At 40.7% G+C, this 22,394-nt stretch overlaps 1 protein-coding gene and 1 pseudogene across 2 annotated transcripts in view; both read left to right on the plus strand.

Moving 5' to 3' along the window:
- SCP2 (sterol carrier protein 2) overlaps positions 1-22,394 on the plus strand; it is a 122,182-nt gene that overhangs the window by 49,202 nt on the left and 50,586 nt on the right. For both annotated transcript variants that reach the window (XM_012434622.2, XM_012434620.2), the window contains exons 7-11: positions 5,967-6,030; positions 8,729-8,815; positions 9,353-9,503; positions 10,809-10,956; positions 16,950-17,057. In XM_012434622.2, coding sequence (XP_012290045.2) covers positions 5,967-6,030; positions 8,729-8,815; positions 9,353-9,503; positions 10,809-10,956; positions 16,950-17,057 — 558 coding nt within the window. The remainder of the gene's footprint in view (positions 1-5,966; positions 6,031-8,728; positions 8,816-9,352; positions 9,504-10,808; positions 10,957-16,949; positions 17,058-22,394) is intronic.
- On the plus strand, positions 17,122-20,643 carry LOC105705043 (tubulin beta chain-like; annotated as a pseudogene).

Here is a 22,394-nt window from a genome sequence, read left to right on the forward strand (position 1 = left end):
GACACATGCCTGTAGTCTCAGCTACTTGGGAGGCTGAGGCAAGAGCACTGTTTGAGCCTGGGAAGAGGAGGCTGCAGTGAGCTGCGGTCACACCACTGTATTCCGGCCTGGTTGATAGAGTGAGACCCTGTTTTTTTTTTAAAAAAAGGCCAGGTGCCCTGTCTCACACCTATAATCCCAGCACTTTGGGAGGCTGAGGTGGGCAGATCACCTCAGGTCAGAAGTTTAAGACCAGCTTGCCTAATATGGTGAAACCCCATCTCTACTAAAACACAAAAATTAGCCGGGTGTTGTGGTGTGTGATTGTCATCCCAGCAACTGGGGAGGCTGAGATAGAATTGCTTGAGCCTGGGAGGTGGAGGTTGCAGTGAGCCAAGACTGTGCCACTGCACTCCAGCCCAGGTGACAGAGTTAGACTCCATCTCAAAAAAAAAAAAAAGAAAGAAAGAAAGAAAAAAAAGTGCCCTTTTGTGACTGGCTTCTTTAAGTTAGTATAGTATTTTCACAGTTCATTCAGGTCATAGCATGTACTAGGACCTCATTCATTTTTACTACTTAATGATATTATTCCTTATGTCATTCATTTATTCTTATTAATAAATGTTTAGTCATATATTTTCCTGATTAGTGTGTTAAATCTGATATGTACTATTTTCATTATCATTATTTTTTGACAAGTTCTATAATTTCCATTTCTATTTTCATTTTTTACCCAAGAATCATTTCATGGAAATCCAGGTGAAGTTTTAATTTTATTAATTTCTGGTTTTATTGCCTGGTGATTTGAGTGTGTTGGTTGTAGATTGGGGGGATTCTTAGTTCTATGGCGCCCTCTTCTGTAAGTGTAGTAGAATAGGGTCTTGTAATACTGCCCAGGCTGACTCTTTTCAGGTGCAATCCTGGTGCACTGCAGCCTTAAACTCCTGACTGAGCTCAAGCAATCCTCCTGCCTCAGTGTCCTGAGTCTCTGGGACTGCAGGTGCACCTTGTTCTTTTTTGTCTTGTAAAACCACACAAATATCCTCTTTTGCTGCTTTTCTCCTTCACTACCCAATTGTACCAAAAGGGACCTTTCCCTTTCATTTTGCCATTTTTTTTCTTCTCAGAACCTATGCCTTTAAGATCCCACCTCGGACCTCCTGTATTTTTCAGCCCCTTCCATGTGGTCATGGTTTGATCTATAGGAATATTTTCTTGGTATTTTCATACTGGGGAGGAAGTCTTTCTTTTCTTGTAGTTTAGAGCAGTTTTTGGCCTGTCATTATCTCCCCTTTTCTCTGCATAGTTTCCTCAGCCTGCCCTTGTACCCTTAAAGGTTTGTGGTAGAAACGTGAGCAATTGTTGGCTGGGATTTGGTCATATATATATTTTTCTTTTTTTTATTTTAACTTACAGATAATTTGAAATTTGGTATTTTCTATTTTCTAGTTATGTTGAGAGTATGATTTGTGCTATTTTATTTTTTCTTGTTAGTCTGTATTGGTTTTGGAGGCTATGGAGAGACACAGATTTAGGCGGCCTCCATTTTTCCTCAACCACCTGGAAATCCTGTTGCTGGTGTGTTTTTAAGTGTATATATTTTCTCAAGTTTTACATTGATCAGAATAATTGGACAGTTTTCTAATTTAAAATTTGAAATATAAAGGTACACTATTTTAGTTGAAATGTCATTGTAGGGAACAAGGGCCTTGCCCATCTGAGGGTTCACTGAAAATTACTGATATGAGGCAGATTAACAGGAGAAAAAGCATACAAGTTTTTTTAACATTTGTACATGGGAACATTCAGAATGAAGACCCAAAGAAATGGGAAATTTTCCATTTTTATGATTAGGTTCAACAAAGTATGGAACAGCCATATAGAAATATGATTGGACAAAAGGTGTATGATCTAATGCTAATAAACAGTGGGGAAACCCAGCCAGGCCTGTCTGTCTAGATTCTTCTTGGCCTCTCTGAGCATGCATCCCTTCCTTCTGGGTGTGGGACAGGACCCTTTCTGGATTGTATGACCTAGAATCAAACAAGATAGGTCAGATAATTTCTTTATGTCCAGTTTTCACACAGAAAGGTGGAGGAAGTTAAAGTAATATTTCCAGGTTTTATGACTGGCTTTGGGGAAAAGGAGTTCTGTGTCTATGATCTGCCTTGGGGAAGAGGAATTCTAGTTTCTCTGGTTAGCCTCAGGGGAGAATGGGACTGAGAGACAGGAGGGTAGGAGTAGGTCAATGAAAACTTTTGCTTCTGAGGCCATCATTTTGGGGTACTGTTTCTTTATTTTAATTCAACAGATTTCTTAATGAATGTAGAATTTTATGGAATTGAAATTGTTATTTAAAATTGCTGTTTGTGAATATTGTGAATGTGCTCTAGAAATGAATATGTAAGAAAGCTTATAGTAGCTTAAATCGTTTGTAGAACCAGCAGATTTTGTGGTTTCATAATTAAACTACAGAATATTAAAATCATTTTATATATAGGCATAACCTTTGAATAGCCAAAAATCTTAATTGGCAATTAAGAATGAGTAGTTGCCGGGCACGGTGGCTCACGCCTATAATCCCAGCACTTTGGGAGGCCGAGGCGGGTGGATCACGAGGTTAAGAGATCGAGACCATCCTGGTCAACATGGTGAAACCCCGTCTCTACTAAAAATACAAAAAATTAGCTGGGCATGGTGGCACGTGCCTGTAATCCCAGCTACTCAGGAAGCTGAGGCAGGAGAATTGCCTGAACCCAGGAGGTGGAGGTTGCGGTGAGCCGAGATCACGCCATTGCACTCCAGCCTGGGTAACAAGAGCGAAACTCCGTCTCACAAAAAAAAAAGAATGAGTAGTCAGTAAGCCCTTCATCAGTGCCCAGGCTTAAGAAATATGTAAGTGACTGACAGAATATTTTTCAAGGGGATGCCATTTTTTATTGATTAATTAGATCCCATGGTAAGGAAAAAGAAAGAAGAGATATGAACATTATTGAACATCTCTTATGTCAGACACCATGCCAAGTACTTTACTGTTTTAGCCACCCCTCTTCCTACCAATCTATGCATGGATTGCTTGTAAATCTAATAGAGACAATAAAGCATTTGTACTTCCTAAAACAAGGAATTTGTCACCAGCTGAGGTCACCAATCCCATTTTTTAGGAGATTCCAATTGTTACAGTTCCCTTTTTCATTGTTTGAAAAATGTGATTGTTGAACTCACATCTCTCACCCTATGGTTTGCATCCGTGGTTTTGTTTTTCTCTTCTGAGACTGACAGGCTACAAGGTAAAGAAAAGTTAGCGCTAGAAACTTTCCTTTACCTTGTAGCCCTTCAAATATCTGAAGCCAGCCTGACCCTATATTTAATTTCTTCTCTGAATGCTTATCATTAGACTTGTTTTATAACCCATAACCAGTCTAACTGCTGTACTGTGATATACCAGTCTAATTGATGTACTATGAGGTAAGCTATTCTGGTAGTCACATCACACTATGAAATCTCGAGCTTGAGGTCGATCAGAGTCTTTCTCATAGTTGTTGCTCCTTTTTGCAGGTTGTTTTGGGAGTTCAAGAATAGAACTGAGCATTTAATTTATATTCTGATCCATCCTATTGATAGACCTTGTTGAAATTCAACATTATAGCAGTCCCTTCCAGTTTTAGGTTTGGTGAGAGTGCCTCTAATTTTTTCACTCACTTAAAAAAATATATTTTAATTAATTAACTAATTTTTTTTTTTGGTTTGGGACAGAGTCTTGCTTTATCACCCAGGCTAGAGTGCATTGGTGCAATCTCAGCTCACTGCAACCTTCACCTCCTGGGTTCAAGCAATTCTCCTGCCTCAGCCTCCCGAGTAGCTGGGATTACAGGTTCCTGCACTGTGCCTGGCTAATTTTTGTATTTTTAGTAGAGAAGGGGTTTCACCATCTTGGCCAGACTGGTCTTGAACTCCTGACCTTGTGATCTACCCACCTCAGCCTCCCAAAGTGCTGGGATTACAGGCGTGAGCTACTGCGCTGGCCTCTCTCTCTCTCTCCTTCTCTCTCTCTGTCTTTTAATAGTTTAAGTTCTGGGATACATGTGCAGAATGTGTAGGTGCCATGGTGATTTGCTGCACCTATCAACCTGTCATCTACATTAGGTATTTCTCCTAATGCTATCCCTCCCCTTGCCCCCCACCCCTCGACAGGCCCCTGTGTGTGATGTTCCCCTCCCTGTGCCCATATGTTCTCATTGTTCAACTCCCACTTATGAGTGAAAACATGCTGTGTTTGGTTTTGTGTTCCCGTGTTAGTTTGCTGAGAACGATGGTTTCTAGCTTCATCTATGTCCTTTAATAGAAATATTAACAAGACAGGGGTGAGGTTAGAAGTTAGTGCTAGAAACTTTTCTCTAGGTCAGTGCATTAATTAATGCCTATTGTTTCTCATGAGTGTAATATCAGGAAATGCTTCATACTTTAATCCTCTTCTAGACAGTCATAATGCACATGGTGCAATAGTGAAGGCTCCAAATGTCTTACAGTAAAGAAATCTGTTTAACTTTGTTTAACCATAGTCTAAACTTACTTGACAGAATAACCTTCATTTTTCTTTTGGTAACACCAAAAATATAAAAATAAAAACCCCCCAAAATCCCACACTACAGTATTTCCTTACCTTGTCCAAAATGATGTTTTGAGAAATTTTATTAATTTTCTTGCTGCTATCCAGATACTATGTTTTCTTTGATCTAACAGTCAATTCAGTCATGAAAAGATAACACATAATTTGACTTGGCTTATTCTTGTCGAACCCATATTGGCCTCCTCCCGATCACTATTCTTTTTCTGAGACAGACTCTTGCTCTGTCACCTAGGCTGAAGTGCAGTGGCACAATCTCAGCTCACTGCAACCTCTGCCTCCCGGGTTCAAGTGATTCTCTTGCCTCAGCCTCCGGGTGTCTGAGATTACAGGTGTGTGCCAATACACCTGGCTAATTTTTGTATTTTTATTACACCTGGCTAATTTTTGTATTTTTATTAGAGACGGCGTCATTTGAGGTTGCTGACCTCAAATGACCCACCTGCTTCAGTTTCCCAAAGTGATGGGGTTACAGGCATGAGCCATTTTTATTGTTAGAAGATCACAAGTGTGGAATTTATCTTCTCTTTTTATTAGAATTGGGATAATATTTGCTTAATTATATGTGTATCATTTTTGCTCTGAAGATCATCCTCTTTGACAGAGAAGAGACAGATAAAAGAGACATGAGAACTTTCTACTTTACTGTGCCATTAACGTTATCAGCTCCAATTGGTGGCTTCCTTTTTTCTTTGGCCTTTACGGCACCAAATGAGAATTCAAAGCCTATTTTATTCTGTTTTGTCTTTTTAAAACTAGTAAAAAAAAATTTTTTTATGTTTTACCTCGTTACTGTACTTTTTTTTTGTTTTCCTGACACAATTATTTAAATTTTCTGTTAAGGAATTTTAAAAGCCTACATATTTCTTATCAGGATATAATTCTTCTAAAAGCTTTTCTGCTTTATCATAAGGAAAGGGAGAAAGATGAAATATTTTATCATGCCCTGGAAGATATGAGTTGTGTAAAATTCTCTCAGTTTAGGGTACTAGGGCATTTGGCAGATTCCTAGAGGAATTGCTGGCAGTGTTCTCCTCCTTAAAACCACTATGTTTTAGACAATATTTAGGCTGTGTTTTCTTGTTTTTAAACTGGATCCTACTTATTTTAGTCAGAATAGACCAGTTTGAGCTGTTTTTACCTTGTGTGCTTATTAGTTGATTCAGTTCATTAATTAGGCCCACATTTAATAATAAATAAAACTTATTTGAGGGAACAGTGCTGAAGTCTTTAATACTGATGATATATATGAAAGAGAAAATATGGAAATATTTAGCAGAACACTGAGTACCACTGCAACATTTATTAATAGGCAGCAGAAAAACATTCACCCACTGGTAGATGTTTGCTTTCTCTACAGGAACAAAAATTGAACATTTTGCAAAAATTGGATGGAAAAATCATAAACATTCAGTTAATAACCCGTAAGTATTTCAGAGACATGAAATAATGAAAATCTGGGTTATCCTACTGTGTAATATGCAACTTTATACTTGAAAAGCAAATACCAAGATCTCAATTATATCAACTAGAATGTTATATTTTTTTCTTAGAAAAGGCTTATACCAAGTAAACTTTTTACAACTTTTCAGTTCCAGTTTTTGGCCACTTTATATTTAGAATATCATTTAAGCTAATGACTTTTTTTGTGTGTATGAGACTGAGTCTCACTCTCTTGCCCAGGCTGGAGTGTAGTGGTGTGATCTTGGCTCACTGCAACCTCCACCTCCCTAGTAGCTGGGACTACAGGAGCCACCATGCCCAGCTAATTTTTGTATTTTTAGTTGAGATGGGGTTTTGCTATGTTGGCCAGGCTGGTCTCGAACTCCCAACCTCAGGTGATCTGCCTGCCTTGGCCTCCCAAAGTGCTGGGATTAGAGGCATGAGCCACTACACCTGGCCAACTAATAACTTTTTAAAAAAAGAATGTGAGTGACTAATATTAAAAGATGTCATTGGGGTCCAGGTGTGGTGGCTCACACTGTAATCCTGATGCTTTGGGAAACTGAGGCAGGAAGATCTGCTAAGGCCAAGAGTTAAGAACAGCCTGGGCAACATAGCAAGACATTGTCTCTATGAAATAATTAAAAAATTACCTGGGTGTGGTGGCATGCACTGTAGTCCTAGCTACTCAGGAGGCTGAGGTACAAAGATGGCTTGAGCCTGGGAAGTCCAGGCTGCAGTGAGCCATGATGGTGCTACTGCATTCCAGGCTGGGCAATAGAGCAAGATTCTATCCCTAAAATAATAATAATAAAATAAATACATAATAAATAAAAGATGTAATTGGACATACATTGCAACTTTAGTGAAATTTATTATAATAATTTTAGTTGGAAATAGCCAGTCACCGTTTTAAACCATTCTTTATAATTTTGTTTGTAGTTAAATGTCACTTGTATATAACGTCTTTTTAAATTTTGTAGACTAGAATTATCAGAGACAGTATTTTTTTTTGAGACAGAGTCTCGTCACCCAGGTTGGAGTGCAGTGGCACGATATTGGCTGTCTGCAACCTCTGCCTCCTGGATTCATGCGATTCTCATGCCTCAGCCTCCCGAGTAGCTGGGATTATAGGCGCATGCCATGATCCTGGCTAATTTTTGTATTTTTAGTAGAGACGGGGTTTCGTCTTGTTGGCCAGACTGGTCTCACGCTCCTGACCTCAGGTGATCTGTCCACTTCGGCCTCCCAAAGTGCTAGGTTACAAGTGTGAGCCACCACGCCTGGCTATTTTGTACATTTATTTAAAAGCTCCATTAGCCTTAATTAATGTACTTGTATAATGTTATCATTACAAAAGTTGAATTGCAGGTTACTTGATTTTGCTTTTAAGGAACTAGTATTCTATAATTTGCCAGGAAACATAAATATAGTATTCTGTTTTAATCCCCAACTGGTCTAACACCAGCTGAGTATATTGCAACTCAATTCTGGCATGAAGCACCTGGGAGTTAATGCAAACTCTATGAATTAAGGACCCAGTCCTCACAGGACTGCTCATATGTCAGACATCAGCTTCAAGTGGGATGTCCATGCCACTCTACTTTTGACTAACTGGCCACAAATCCAGGGGCTCCCATGACTCCCTTGAGTTCAATAATTCACTAGAACGACTTACAGAACTCAGGAAAGTACTTAAAATTACATTATATTATAAAGGATATAAATCAGAAACAGCCAAATGAAGAGGCATATAGAGCGAGGTCTGGGATGATCCCAAAGCAAAGCTTTCTTGCCTTGCCTTTTCCCTATGGAGTCAGGACATGTCATCCTCTGGATACATCAAGATGTTCACTAGTCAGGAAGTCCCACTGAACACCATGTCCAGATTTTTTTTTTTTTTTTTTTGGGGACTGAGTCTTGCTCTATTGCCCAGGCTAGAGTGCAGTGGGGTGATCTCAGCTCACTGCAGCCTCCACCTCCTGGGTTGAAGACATTCTCCTGCCTCTGCCTTCTGAGTAGCTGGGATTACAGGCACCTGCCTCCACGCCCACCTAATTTTTGTATTTTTAGTAGAGACAGGATTTCACCATGTTGGCCAGGCTAGTCTCGAACTACTGACCTCAAGTGATCTGCCCATCTTGGCCTCCCAAAGTGCTGGGATTACAGGCATAAGCCACCGTGCTTGGCCCATGTCCAGATTTTTTGTGAATTCATTACGTCAGCATGCTAGATTAAATCACTGGCTGCATGACTGAACTCAATCTCCAGTCTTCCTTTTCTCAGAGGTTGAGCTGGCTCAAAAGTCTCAACCCTGTAGTCACATGGTTGGTCTTTTGGTGGTCAGTCTCCCATTTTGAAGATAACAAGGCCCACCATAAGTCACCTCATTAGCATAATGAAGACACTTCTATCATTCAGGAAATTCCAAGAGTTTTAGAAGCTCTGAACCAGGAACCCAGGACAAAGATCAAATTAAAAAAAATAAAACATGGTATTTTAGAGTTAGGATTTTTAAAAAGGTCAATTCAGTTGACTCATTTATTAAAGGTTGAAGCTTTTCATAAAAATCTGCCTTTTGATTGTGAAAAGAATATTTACATATTCTGTTTCTAACTCTGCAACAAAATTTGCAGTTGCTTCCTCACATTTTGTAACTAATATTTATTTTGTATTTAGGTATTCCCAGTTCCAAGATGAATACAGTTTAGATGAAGTGATGGCATCTAAAAAAGTTTTTGAATTTTTGACAATCTTACAATGTTGGTAAGAAAAATATATTTTAACATTTAATGAGAGAAGTAACTGCTCCCCTTCCTGTCACCTACCTGTGGTTAAACCCTAGAAAGTCTAACTGACCTCACAGAGGGCTTCCAATCTATCCTTTCCCAGTTTCCAAAAGGATTTCAGGACTGAGTTATTTGGAGATAGCAAAGTTGGAGCTGGGGCGGACTATAGTAGAATCCTTATTGTACTAGGATAGGAGTAACCTTCGGACTTACTCCTCAGAAGTCCCCAGAAGATGCCTTATGCATCTCCAGAGGCAAATTGGTGATTCTTTGCAATAAGAACTTTTTGGGACTCTTAGATACCAAGTAGTGTTTGACAACATTTAAGTTCTTGATAGAGGTCCAGTTCTCAGGTGGGAAGCATGTGTGATTTACAACTGTAGATATCACAGAGAAGACAACCCACTGACCAGCAAGCATATTTGCCTTTCTTTTCACATAGAAGAAACTCCTAGTCTGAAATCCTATGATCAGGTGCTACTGGGTGTGGAGAATTATTTTTACCTCCTCTTAGTCCCACTTCAGATGGTGCTGCAGCAGCAATTTTGGCCAGTGAAGCATTTGTACAGAAGTATGGCCTGCAACCCAAAGCTGTGGAAATTTTGGCACAAGAAATGATGACTGATTTGCCAAGCTCGTTTGAAGAAAAAAGCATGATTAAAATGGTATGTCTGAGATTCTGTTTTATTTTTTACTTTTGAAACAGAGTCTCACTCTGTCACCCAGGCTGGAGTGCAGTGGCATGATCTTGGCTGCAACCTCTGCCTCCCAAGTTCAAGCAATTCTCCTACCCCAGCCTCCCAAGTAGCTGGGATTACAGGCATGCACCACCACACCTGGCTAATTTTTTGTACTTTTAGAAGAGATAGAGTTTCACCATGTTGACTAGGCTAGTCTTGAACTCCTGACCTCCAGTGATCTGCTGACCTCAGCCTCCCAAAGTGCTAGGATTAAAGATGTGAGCCTCCGTGCCTGGCTGATTTCGTTTTATTAATCAAATTAAAGAAGTGCTGTTTAAAATTTCAAAGTGACCTTATGCTGTCATCAGCTTTGGAAGTTGTTTACTTGCAAAGATTGGTCTAAAAATTGTAGTATTATAGTCCATTCTTAAAAATCTGTTAAGGGAAAATAGCTAATGAGAACGTGCTTCCTATGATGGAGGCATGCATTATTAAATGATAACTTTTAATTAACTAGACATGCTATTTATCTTTATTTTAAGTTGACTATACCTAGAACTCCAATTTTACAGAGTTAAGGGAAAAACAAAGACTATTTTGTTTTGTTTTGTTGTTGCTCTCGTTTTTTTTCTTTTCTTTTTTTTTAGACAGGGTCTTACTCTGTCACCCAGGCTGGAATGCAGTAGTGTGATCTCAGCTTACTGTAACTTCCACATCCCAGGCCCAATCAATCCTCCCCCATTTCAGCCTCCCAAGTAGCTGGGACTACAGGCACATGCCACCACGCCCAGCTGATGTTTGTGAGTTTTGCCATATTTCCCAGGCTGGTCTTCAACTCCTGGGCTCAAGTGATCCTTTCCTCTTTCTTCTCTCTCTTTTTTTTTTTTTTTTTTTTTTGAGACAGGATCTTGCTCTTTCATCCAGACGAATTCAGTGAGGTGATTCTGGTTCACTGCAGCCTTGACCTCCTGGGCTGAAACGATCATCCTGCCTTAGGGTCCCAAATAGCTAGGACCACAGGCACATACTACCACACCAGGCTAATTTTTAAATTATTTGTAGAGACTGGATCTTCCAATGTTGCCCAGGCTGGTCTCAAACTCCTGGTCTCAGGCGATCCTCCTGCTTCAGCCTCCCAAAGTTCTGGGATTATAGGTGTGAGCACCTGGCCAAGATTTCAATATATGTGGTCGATTATCAGTTAAGGTTATGCATTTATTAATCTCTTAAAATACTTGTCTAAAAGGACCAGCTTTGGTGCCTTTTATTTATATATGGTTTTGGTTTTAGGTTGGCTTTGATATGACTAAAGAAGCTGCAAGAAAATGCTATGAGAAATCTGGCCTGACACCAAGTGATATTGACGTAATAGAACTTCATGATTGCTTTTCTGCCAATGAACTCCTTACTTATGAAGCATTGGGACTCTGTCCAGAAGGTAACATTTTTTTAATAGGGCAGATTTATTTGGTAAATTTCACTGAGAAAAACTTCACTTTGACCATTAGATAAAAGAATTCACGACTGGGCATGGTGGCTCATGCCTGTAATCCCAGTATTTTGGGAGGCTGAGGTGGGCAGATCACAAGGTCAAGAGATCGAGGCCATCCTGGCCAACATGGTGAAACCTCGTCTCTACTAAAAATACAAAAATTAATAGGGCATGGTGGATGTGCTTGTAGTCCCAGCTACTCAGAAGGCTGAGGCAGGAGATTCCCTTGCACCCAGGAGTTGAATTATAGTGAGCCGAGATTGTACCACTGCACTCCAGCCTGGGCAACAGAGCAAGACTCCGTCTCAAAAAAAAAAAAAAGAGAATTCACTATTTGCTTTTTCCTTCACATCGGCTCTGCCACACTGTGCAAAGTGAATGTAAGCTGTTTTGGTACTGGACTTTTTAGAGCTTGTAATATTAGGCAGTAGCAACACTAAGATGATGGAGTGTCCAAATAATTTGTATTATGGTTATGGTTATATTCTTTGTCTAGAAGGCTCTTTATCTGACCAAAATAACTACTCCATCTTTCTTATGCTTATTCTTTGCATGAGATTTTGTTCATTTGCTTTCAATCTATTTATGTTAATTTATTTAAAGCGTATCTCTTATAGGCACCATGTAAGCAATAATTTTTTTGTTGTTTTTTCATTTTTCTGAGACGGAGTCTCTCTCTGTAGCCCAGACTGGAGTGCAGTGGCGTGATCTCCAGTCACTGCAACCTCGCCCATGTGAGCCACCACGCCCAGCTGCAATAATGTATTTTTAAAAAAATCTACTTCGTTGATTTCTGTCTTTTAACTGGAGTGTTGAAACCTGTGCTGATACGATAGCCACTAGCTATGCTTGTTGTTGAGTCTTTGAAATGTAGCTAGGCCAGGCGGAGTGCGGTGGCTCACACCTGTAATTTCAGCACTTTCGGAGGCTGAGGCAGTAAGATTACGAAGTCAGGAGTTGGAGACCATCCTGGCCAACATAGTGAAACCCCATCTCTACTAAAAATACAAAAATTAGCTGAGCATGGTGGCACACGCCTGTAGTTCCAGATACTCGGGAGGCTGAGGCAAGAGAATTGCTTGAACCTGGGAGGAGGAGGTTGCAGTGAGCTGAGATCACACCACTGCACTCCAGCCTGGGCAACAGAGAGAGACTCCATCTCAAAAAAAAAAAAAAGAAATGAGGCCGGGCATGGTGGCTCACGCTTGTAATCCAAGCACTTTGGAGGCCAAGGCGGGTGGATCACCTGAGGTCGGGAGTTCAAGACCAGCCTGACCAACATGGTGAAACCCCATCTTAAAAAAAAAAAAAAGAAAGAAAGAAATGTAGCTAGTTCAAGTTGGCATGTGCTGTAAGTAGGGTTTTGGAGACTTAATATGAAAAACATAATGTATTTCAGTAATAATTTTTTTTTTTTTTTTTTGAGACAAGAATCTCACCCTGTCACCCTGGCTAGAGTACAGTCGTGTGATCTCGGTTCATTGCAGCTTCCACCTTCTGGGGTTTCTGTTAGAACTTTAGCTTCCTTTGCTGCTTCTGCTGCCATGCTGTTCCAGGGCTGTGCTCAACCTTGGTGCAAAGCTGTTGAGAGAGAGAGCCTAAAAAGAAAAAAGACAACCAGGAGCTCACCCTTATGCAGTGGCTTCTCCAAGTTTTGACTTGCTCTATAATCCCCCTGCTTTTATTTACTTTTCAGGGTCCTCAGGTAGTTGCTTTTTTTTTTAGTATTATATCCAGTGTTTTCAGTTGTAATTAATGGAAGAGATGGACTATAGTGAGCATATGCTGCCTAATATGAAACCTAATCTCAAAGTTAGATATTTTACATAGCTACAGATATCAAATGATCGCCTTCAAACTTATACTCTTGCTTGAACTGCTTTTCCAACTTCTAGACTCAAGTATCCAGCTGCCTACTTTTTTTTTTTTTTTGAGACGGAGTTTTGCTCTTGTTGCCCAAGCTGGAGTGCAATGGCGCGATCTCCGCTCATGGCAACCTTCGCCTCTTGGGTTCAAGTGAGTCTCCTGCCTCAGCCTCCCGAGTAGCTGGGATTCCAGGCATGTGCCACCACGCCTGGCTAATTTTGTATTTTTAGTAGACATGGGGTTTCTCCACATTGGTCAGGCTGGTCTCAAACTCCCAACCTCAGGTGATCCACACGCTTTGGCCTCCCAAAATACTGGGATTACAGACACAAGCCACTGTGCCTGCCTTAATTTTTGAGTTTCTCAGCTCATTCAGAGGAACAAGCCAAATGTGATCTGTCCTCCTTACTTCCCACTCCCATCTTCTACTTTTCTCTGAATCTTCTCCTCTGCTACAGCGACATTGGCTTCCTTCTTCAGGCACTGGAAGCTTGCTCCCGTTTCAGGGCCTGTGTTCCAAATACACATGATTTGCTCCCTCACTCCCTTCAGGTCTTTGATTAATGTCTTTCTCAGTGGAAGCCTTCTCTGATCACTTTGTTTGAAATATAAACCACTCACCTCCATCTTCCTTGTCTCAATGTGCCCTATACCCTTTTCCTGCTTTCTTTGTTTCCTTAGCATTTATCACCACTTTACATATTTCTTTACTTATTTTACATATGGTCTGTCTCTCTCTCATCCCCCTCTCCACAGTAACTTAAACTCCATGGTAGTCGGGATTTTTATTTGGTTCACTGTTGTATCCATAAGTTCCTAGTTTAGTTTTTGGCACAGAATAGGTATAATAATTGTTTTCCAAAAGTGAATGCATTCATTTTCCTATCTATGCTAGGTGAGAGTATTCATTTATAGTACTTTAATCTCTGAATATTTTTAGTTGAGGAGTTCAAGATAACTTCCCTCTGGAATCTTGTAGTACATTACAAGATTGTATATATTATGGGAAAAGTGTGGTGAATTATTTACTTTTGAGGGTTAGCTTGTGTTCAGTTTGTTATTACTTGCTACTGAAGCAATATTTAGCAGTTTGAAAGTAGCAATACTAGATAGATTTATCTCCTATGACTAGAACCTTAGAGCAATTTATTTTATTTTTATTTTTGAGACAGTCTCGCTCTGTTGCCTAGGCTAGAGTGCAATGACACTATCTTGGCTCACTGCAACAACCACCTCCTGGGTTCAAGCGATTCTCCCTGCCTCAGCCTCCTGAGTAGCTGGGATTACAGGTGCCCGCCACCGCACCTGGCTAATTCTTGTATTTTTAGTAGAGACGGGGTTTCTCCATATTGGCCAGGCTGATCTCAAACTCCTTACTTCGGGTGATCATCCCACCTCGGCCTCCCAAACTGCTGGGATGACGGGCGTGAGCCACTGTGCCCGAACTTCTTAGAGCAATATCTAAGGTAGAAACATACCAAAAAATAAGAGAGAATCTCTTAACTAGTGGTTTTCTTTATCTATAACCTAGATTTAAAGCCAAATTAGAAGTGTTAGTCATCTGAAATCCTGTAATTGGTGTATTTCATTTAACCAATAGAGGAACTTTTGTTTTTGAAGGCATATTGGTTACAAGCAGAACACAGGCTGTGGAGCCAGGCTGCCTGAGTATTAATCCTAGATCTCTTGCTGTTGCCTTGGCTGGTTACTTAACATGTCTGTTTTCTCATCTAGGAAGTGAGAATGATAGCACCTACTTCATAGGACTAAATATTAAATTATATAAATACAGTCATCTCTCAGTATCTGTGGGGGATTGTTTCTAAGACCTCCCACAATACCAAAATCCATGGAAGTCACTTACATAAAATGGCATAATTTTTGCATATAATCTATGCACATCCTCCCATATACTTTAAATCATCTCTAGATTACTTATAATAACTATACATCACTTCATTCCCATGGATTCAAAGTAGTACTCAGCACATAAAATTCAAGTTTTACTTTTTGGAATTTTTTTTCTTCTGAATATATATCATTCTTGTCGCCCAGGCTGCAGTGCAGTGGAGTGACCTCAACTCACTACAACCTCTGCCTCCCAGGTTCAAGCAATTCTCCTGCCTCAGCCTCCTGAGTAGCTGGGATTACAGGTGCCTGCCACCACACCCAGCTCATTTTTGTATTTTTAGTAGAAACGGGGTTGGCCAGGCTGATCTCGAACTCCTGACTTCAGGTGATTCGCCTGCTTCGGCCTCCCAAAGTGCTGGGATTACAGGTATGAGTCACTGTGCCTGGCCTCTTCTGAATATTTTTGACCTGTGGATGGTTAAATCTATGATGTGGAACCCATGGATACTGACTGTATATACAGAAAATAATAAGAACAAGACCTGAGCCAGAGTGAGTGCTCAAAATCTATTAGTTACCTTTGACAGCATCACCACCATCATTTCTATCATTATTTGGAGTTTCCACGTTTTATTACCTTAGCAGAAATATGATATGGAAGACAATTTGATACCATACGTACATTTTCATTTATTTCTTAACCACCTGGAAGAATGACCAGTGACCAGGAAATTGACAGGAACGTTGAAGCCACTGAGCATGTGAAGTATTTTTTTTAATCTTACTTTTGTGGCTTAACAGTGTTTTCAGACATTTCTTTTCATTTTATGAAAGTGTCTTTTTTTCTCCTGCTTTTCTGCATTTATTAAAAATACTTATATAGTATATAGCAGTACAGTTGAAAATAGAAATGAACACATTTTGGCAAAATTATGAATTTTTAAAGCTGACATAGTTATTTTTGTTATAGCATTTTATCCATTTCAGTTCTTACAGGGTCCAGCCCTATAGGGTTCTGTGAGTCCCTCCCTGTTGATGGGAAACAAACTGTAGAAATAAAAGACACAGACACAGAGACAGAGAAAAGAGAGTTTGGGCTCGGGGGTCCACTGCCAACCAAATCGCAGAGACTGGCAGTGGCACTGAGTGCCTGGACACTCCGACTTTTATTGAGTACAAAGCAGTGGGCAGGGAAGGTAGGGTGAGGTAATGGTGGTCAGTGATAGGGTCAGGTGAATCACGTGTCTTGATTATAGGGGGCCAAGACTTTCAAGTAGCCGAGGCGAGGAGAAAAGCTAATGTGTCAGTGCTCTTTGCAATTTTGTTAGAAATGTCAAGGACATTAATTCTTCTGAGACAAAGAGAAACCAGGTGCAGAAGCAGGGCGTGAGAGTAGACGTGGAACGTGACCACTGAAGCACAGGATCACATAGAGACACTTAAGTCCCCGAATGTTTGTGGGCTTCCCTGACAGCAGTCAGGCCTTGCCACAGAGCTTGGAGAAGTGGAGTTTTCTCCTAACTTCCCCAGGAAGGAGATGTCTTGGTCATTTTGGACACCTCCTTTCCTAGCTGGCTAAACGGCGGGTGCTTTCATAGCACTGGTGCTGCTGCACAGCTGAGGCACCCTCCAGCAGCCCTTATGTGGGTGTGACAGAGGGCTTAGAGCATCTTGCCTTAGGATCACTTTGTTCACAATGTCACCTCAGTTCCATGCTTCATAACCCGATGGTCATTAGCAAAATTAAAGGTTATATTGAGTATATATCTTTATGATTATACATAACTATAAGATTATATATGATTATATAAAGGAATAACTATGTGCCTACATTTCTAATTCTTTTCTAAATCAGTATTTATATGGGAACAGGCTGAGACTTCAGACCCTTGCCACGGCACTTGCGGAGTTTCCCCCCTACAAATTCTATTCTCCTAGTTCTCTGAATCTCTACTGTATTTGAAGCAATTTTGGAAGCCAGAGAGCTCTAAGGAACTAATACGAGCTTTGTTTCATGCAGGAAACAAAATATGAGTATTTATTACTCTGAAAATATAAGTATTTATTACTTTTAAAAGTGCTTATGTCAAATTGTTGTTAGTTTGAGCTGTTAAGAAATATTCGCTCCAAGAAATCCTTGACTATATGGAAATCTTAGAAAAGCATATCATTTGTTCTATTGTTACTTTTAACATTTGTGAATATTACTTTTTCTTCTGTAGGACAAGGTGGAACACTGGTTGATAGAGGAGATAATACGTATGGAGGAAAATGGGTCATAAATCCTAGTGGTGGATTGATTTCAAAGGGACACCCACTGGGAGCTACAGGTAATACTACATACAGATTTCATAAATTTTTCTTTTCTTTTCTTTTCTTTTATATATATATATATATATATATATATATTTATAAAGACGGGATTTCACCATGTTGATCAGGCTGGTTTTGAACTCCTGACCTCAGGTGATCCGCCCGCCTTGGCCTCCAAAGTGCTTGGATTACGCCCGGCCCATAAATTTCTTAAATCATTTTTTCCTTAAGTGTGAATGATTTAGTCTTTCATTTGAATGAAGGATTATATTCTCTGAACTTGGTAGCTGGTGCTTTAAATGATTGTTTAGCTGCAATATTTTTGATTTTCCATTAAGTAGAGCACACTTAAATAATCTTGATTAATTGATGAGAATTTGAATCAATTAAAACTAAATTCAGGCCACAAAAGTTACATAGATAAAGAACAAAATGTATGCTTCGGATTTGGCTGTTACAAAGTCATTGGCAGTCCTGGAGCAATTTTGAAGAAGTGTTTTGCATAGAATTAATGGGATTCAGAAAGAGTTGTAAGTGAGAAAGTGGCAACAATAGTGCAGATACATTTTTAGGAATAGCAGCTATGAATGGAAAGTGATATGTATGTAAGGGATGTACCTGAATTATAGGTACATGTTCTGTATGAATGAAACTTGGGTTTGAACCTAGCCTCTTTACTCTCTTTAGTATGTCGATTAGCCAGTTAATCCTAGTTCCTTATCTGTAAAATAGGAATATATTACCTACTTTATAAAGCTGTTTTGTGGATTAAATGAGGAAATACATGTATGTAAAGTATACAGTAGGGTCCCCCAAAAAGAGTGGGAACACAATAACTTCCAGAATTCTCTTCCCAACATTTCTACAAAAGGAAGCCATGATGGATCTCTTAACTGGTTCTTGTTTGTTTGCCAGTATTAAACCTCTTGTTTTTATCACAGTATGAAAAATAATTTTTAACCATTTTTGGAGAAGAATGTTCTTTAATTTGTAAAGAAAATTTGTTTTCTGGTATGACACACTCAAGGCACCATATCTCTATGTAAATGTTGTGCCCAGTGCTACACAGACATTATTTTAAAACTATTTTCTACCTTTGGTAAATAGACTAAACTGTTTTCTTAATCCCACAAAATAATTAGATCATACTTCAGTGTTGATTTTGTTGCTAATGGGACATGGAGATGTCTGGATGATAATAAATATTTTTGTGGTGTGGTCACTGAAGCCTTTAAGAGTTATACTGTAGTTTGTGTGTGAAGAAGTCACTTAAATCCTCCTATCAGACAGCTTCCTTCCTCATATAGGAAACCTCTGTTTCATTAGGAGATGAATATGACATTTCATTTTAGTTGTTCTTGTTGGCATACCACTTTTTTCTTTTCTGAAATAGCATATTTTTATAATTTGCTTGCTTGCCATTATTAGATATTTTTGTTCAACCATCAACTGAAACACTCAGAAATCATGCTTTATAATAACAATATAATTTTTCATATCTATATTATTAAAATTTAGATTGATTTTTTTTTTAAGACAGAGTCTCACTCTGTCGCCCAGGCTGGAGTGCAGTGGCGTGATCCTGGCTCACTGCAGCCTCTGTTTCCCAGATTCAAGTGATTCTCCTGCCTCAGCCTCCCGAGTAGCTAGGATTATAGGTGCACGCCACCATGGCCCGGCAGACTTTTGTATTTTTAATAGAGATGAGGAGTCACAATGTTGGCCAGGCTGGTCTCAAACTCCTGACCTTGTGATCCACCGACCTCAGCCTCCCAAAGTGCTGGAATTACAGACATGAGCCACCACGCCTGGCCTAGATCTAATTTTTATACAAGAAAATGCACAGTTCTGCCTCTCAGAACCTTCCTGCTGCCGTGTTTGCACCTCGCTGTTCTAACCTCTGGAGCACATTCCATCCTTTCAGCCTGCAACCAGCAGAGGAAAAAAATTACATATTTTATTGCCCTGTACATACCTTGAGGCAAGCAAAAAAATTAAAATAAATTTTAACCATGAGGGAAATCTGCACATCCAGGCTGGTCAGTGTGGCAACCAGATTATTGCCAAGTTCTGGGATGTGATCAGTGATGATCGTGGCATTGAGCCCACTGGCACCTAACATGAGGACAGCACCTGCAGCTGGACTGCATCTCCAAGCACTACAATGAAGCCACAGGTGCCAAATATGTTCCTCGTGCTATCCTGGTGGATATAGAACCTGGGACCATGGACTCTGCTAGCTCAGGCCCTTTTGGCCAGATGTTTAGATCAGACATCTTTGTTTTTGGTTAGTCTGGGACAGGCAACAACTGGGGGGGCCGAGCTGGTTGATTCAGTCCTAGATGTAGTGCAGAAGGAGACTGAGAGCTGTGACTGCCTGCAGGGCTTCCAGCTGACCCACTCACTGGGCAGGGGCACAGGCTCTGGAATGGGCACTCTCCTTATCAGCAAGATCCGAGAAGAGCACCCTGATTGCATTATGAACATCGTCAGTGTGGTGCCTTCACCCAAAGTGTCTGACACTGTGGTCGAGCCCTACAACACTACCCTCTCTGTCCATCAGTTGGTAGAGAACACTGATGAGCCTACTGCATTGATAACAAGGCCTTCTATGACATCTGTTTCCACACTTTGAAGCTGACCATGCCAACCTATGGGGACCTGAACCACCTTGTCTCAGCCACCATAAATGGTGTTACCACCTGCCTCTGCTTACCTGGCCAGCTCAATGCTGAGCTCTGCAAGTTGGCAGTCAACCTGGTGCCCTTCCCATGTCTCCACTACTTCATGCCTGGCTTTGCCCTCTCACCAGCCATGGAAGTCAGCAGTATCAAGCTCTCATAGTGTCCGAACTCACCCAGCAGGTCTTCAATGCCAAGAACATGGTGGCTGCCTGTGACCTGCGCCACGGCTTATATCTCATTGTGGCGCTGTCTTCATGGATGGATGTCTATGAAAGAGGTTGATGAGCAGATGCTCAATGTGCAGAACTAGAACAGCAGCTAATTGTGGAATGGATCCCCAACATTAAGACAGCTGTCTGTGACATCTCACCTCATGACCTCAAGATGGCAGTCACCTTCATCGGCAACAGCACGGCCATCCAGAAGCTCTTCAGGCGAACCTGGAGCAGTTCACTGCCATGATCTGCTGGAAGACCTTCCTCCACTGGTACACAGGCAACGGCATGGATGAGATGGGAGTTCACTGAGGCTGAGAGCAACATGAACGACCTCGTTTCTGAGTATCAGCAGTACCAGGATGCCACCACAGAAAAGGAGGAGGATTTCTGTGAGGAGGCTGAAGAGGAGGCCTAAGGCAGAGCCCCCATCACTTCAGACTTCTCAGTTCCCTTAGCCATCTTACTCACCTGCCCCTTTCCTCTCCCTCAGAATTTGTGTTTGCCGCCTCAATCTTGTTTTCCATTTTTTTCTTTTCTTTTGGGGGATGTAGAACAGTGCCTGGCACACAGTAGGGGCTCAATAAATACTTGTTTGTGGAATGTTTCCTCTCTCTTTCCACTCTGGGAAGCCTGGGTTACTTCCATTCTGGGTGACCCTGTATTTCCTTCCAGTGCCCATCCCTTTCATCTGTCTAGTTAATATTTCCCTTTTTCAAAATCTGCAAGAAGCTGGGTCTCATCCAGATCTCATTTAGAACCAACTGAGTTTTGAAAGCCCATGTAGATAATGGCCACCATCCTAAGCCCAAAGTTGAAGATGGTAGAAGATGGCAGGTAGAAGTCACGGCAAGAAAGGGGATGGGATTTTCCATCCTAAAAGTTTTGAGAGGGAAATCCAGGCTATTAAAGTCATAATTTCCAGGTATTTTCATTTTCCATTTCTCAGCTTCAAGGGAGGTGTTAGCAGTATTTTCTCCATTTCCAATCTTCCTCCAAGCTCTACCCTTTGGAGAGGTCTGCCTCACTCTGTCAAGTAGAATCTTTCCCTCTCTGACTCTACCTCCCTCACACATTGAATTCCTCCCTTTCTCCTGATCAGAGAAGGGGATCAAGAGGGGAAAGAGAATCAGACTTGGTCCCTAGGCCTCCAGAAATGCCCCCAATCCCCACCTTTTCTTAACCCCCAGAAAAAATTAACATCCTTAACTCTATGTGAATGGTGTATACTGCCACATCAGTGTTTGAGTCATTCTCTAGAGGAGAGGGGAACCCTCCTCCATCTTTTTTGCAACATCTCATATCTTCCTTTTGCTGTTGCTTTTTCCCCCCTTACGCTTAGTTTTGTTCTATCCTACACTTCATATTTCTATTTTGTGTTGAACTTGCTGCTTTTTTCATATTGAAAAGGTGACATTACACCAAGAACCAAAAATAAATGGGAATTGGAAAAAAAAAATCCATAGTTCTTGCCAAAACGTGCACACTGATGTTTATAGCAGCATTATTCATAATAGTCAAAAGCCGGAAACAATCCAGATGTCATCAACTGATGAACAAAATGTGGTATATTTATTTTTATTTTTTTAGATTTTTTTTTGAGATAGTCTCACTCTGTCCCCAAGGCTGGAGGGCAGTGGTGCGATCTTGGCTCACTGCAACCTCCACCTTCCTTGTTCTAACGATTCTCCTGCTCCAGCCTCCTGAATAACTGAGACTCCAGTGCCTGCCACCACATCCAGCTAATTTTTGTATTTTTAGTAGAGATGGGGTTTCATTATGTTGGCCGGGCTGGTCTCAAACTCCTGATCTCAAGTGATCCACCCACCTCAGCCTCCCAGGTGTGAGCCACTGTGGCCAAAATGTGGTATATTTATAGTATGGATTATTTTTTGGCCATGAAAGGAATGAGGTACTGACATATGCTACAATATAGAACTTTGAAAACATTTTTAAATTCTATTTTTTTTTTTTTTTTTTTTTTTTTTTGAGGCGGAGTTTCACTCTTGATACCCAGGCTGGAGTGCAATGGCGCGATCTCGGCTCACCGCAACCTCCGCCTCCTGGGTTCAGGCAATTCTCCTGCCTCAGCCTCCTGAGTAGCTGGGATTACAGGCACGCGCCACCGTGCCCAGCTAATTTTTTTTTTTTGTATTAGTAGAGACGGGGTTTCACCATGTTGACCAGGATGGTCTCGATCTCTTGACCTCGTGATCCACCCGCCTCGGCCTCCCAAAGTGCTGGGATTACAGGCTTGAGCCACCGCGCCCGGCCTTTAAATTCTATTTTTATGATATGTCCAGAATAGGCAAATCCATAGGACAGAAAATAGGTTAGTGGTTGCTTAGGACTAGGGAACACAGGAGAGAGATATCTAAAGGGTATGTGTGGAGTTTCTTTTTGAGATGATGAAAATGTTCTAAAATTGATTGTGGTGATAGTCGCACAACTCTGT

This window comes from Aotus nancymaae, unplaced genomic scaffold, assembly GCF_030222135.1.
Source record: "Aotus nancymaae isolate 86718 unplaced genomic scaffold, 86718_ANA_hifiasm-v0.15.2.pri h1tg000007l, whole genome shotgun sequence".
In the NCBI taxonomy this organism is placed as follows: Eukaryota; Metazoa; Chordata; class Mammalia; order Primates; family Aotidae; genus Aotus; species Aotus nancymaae.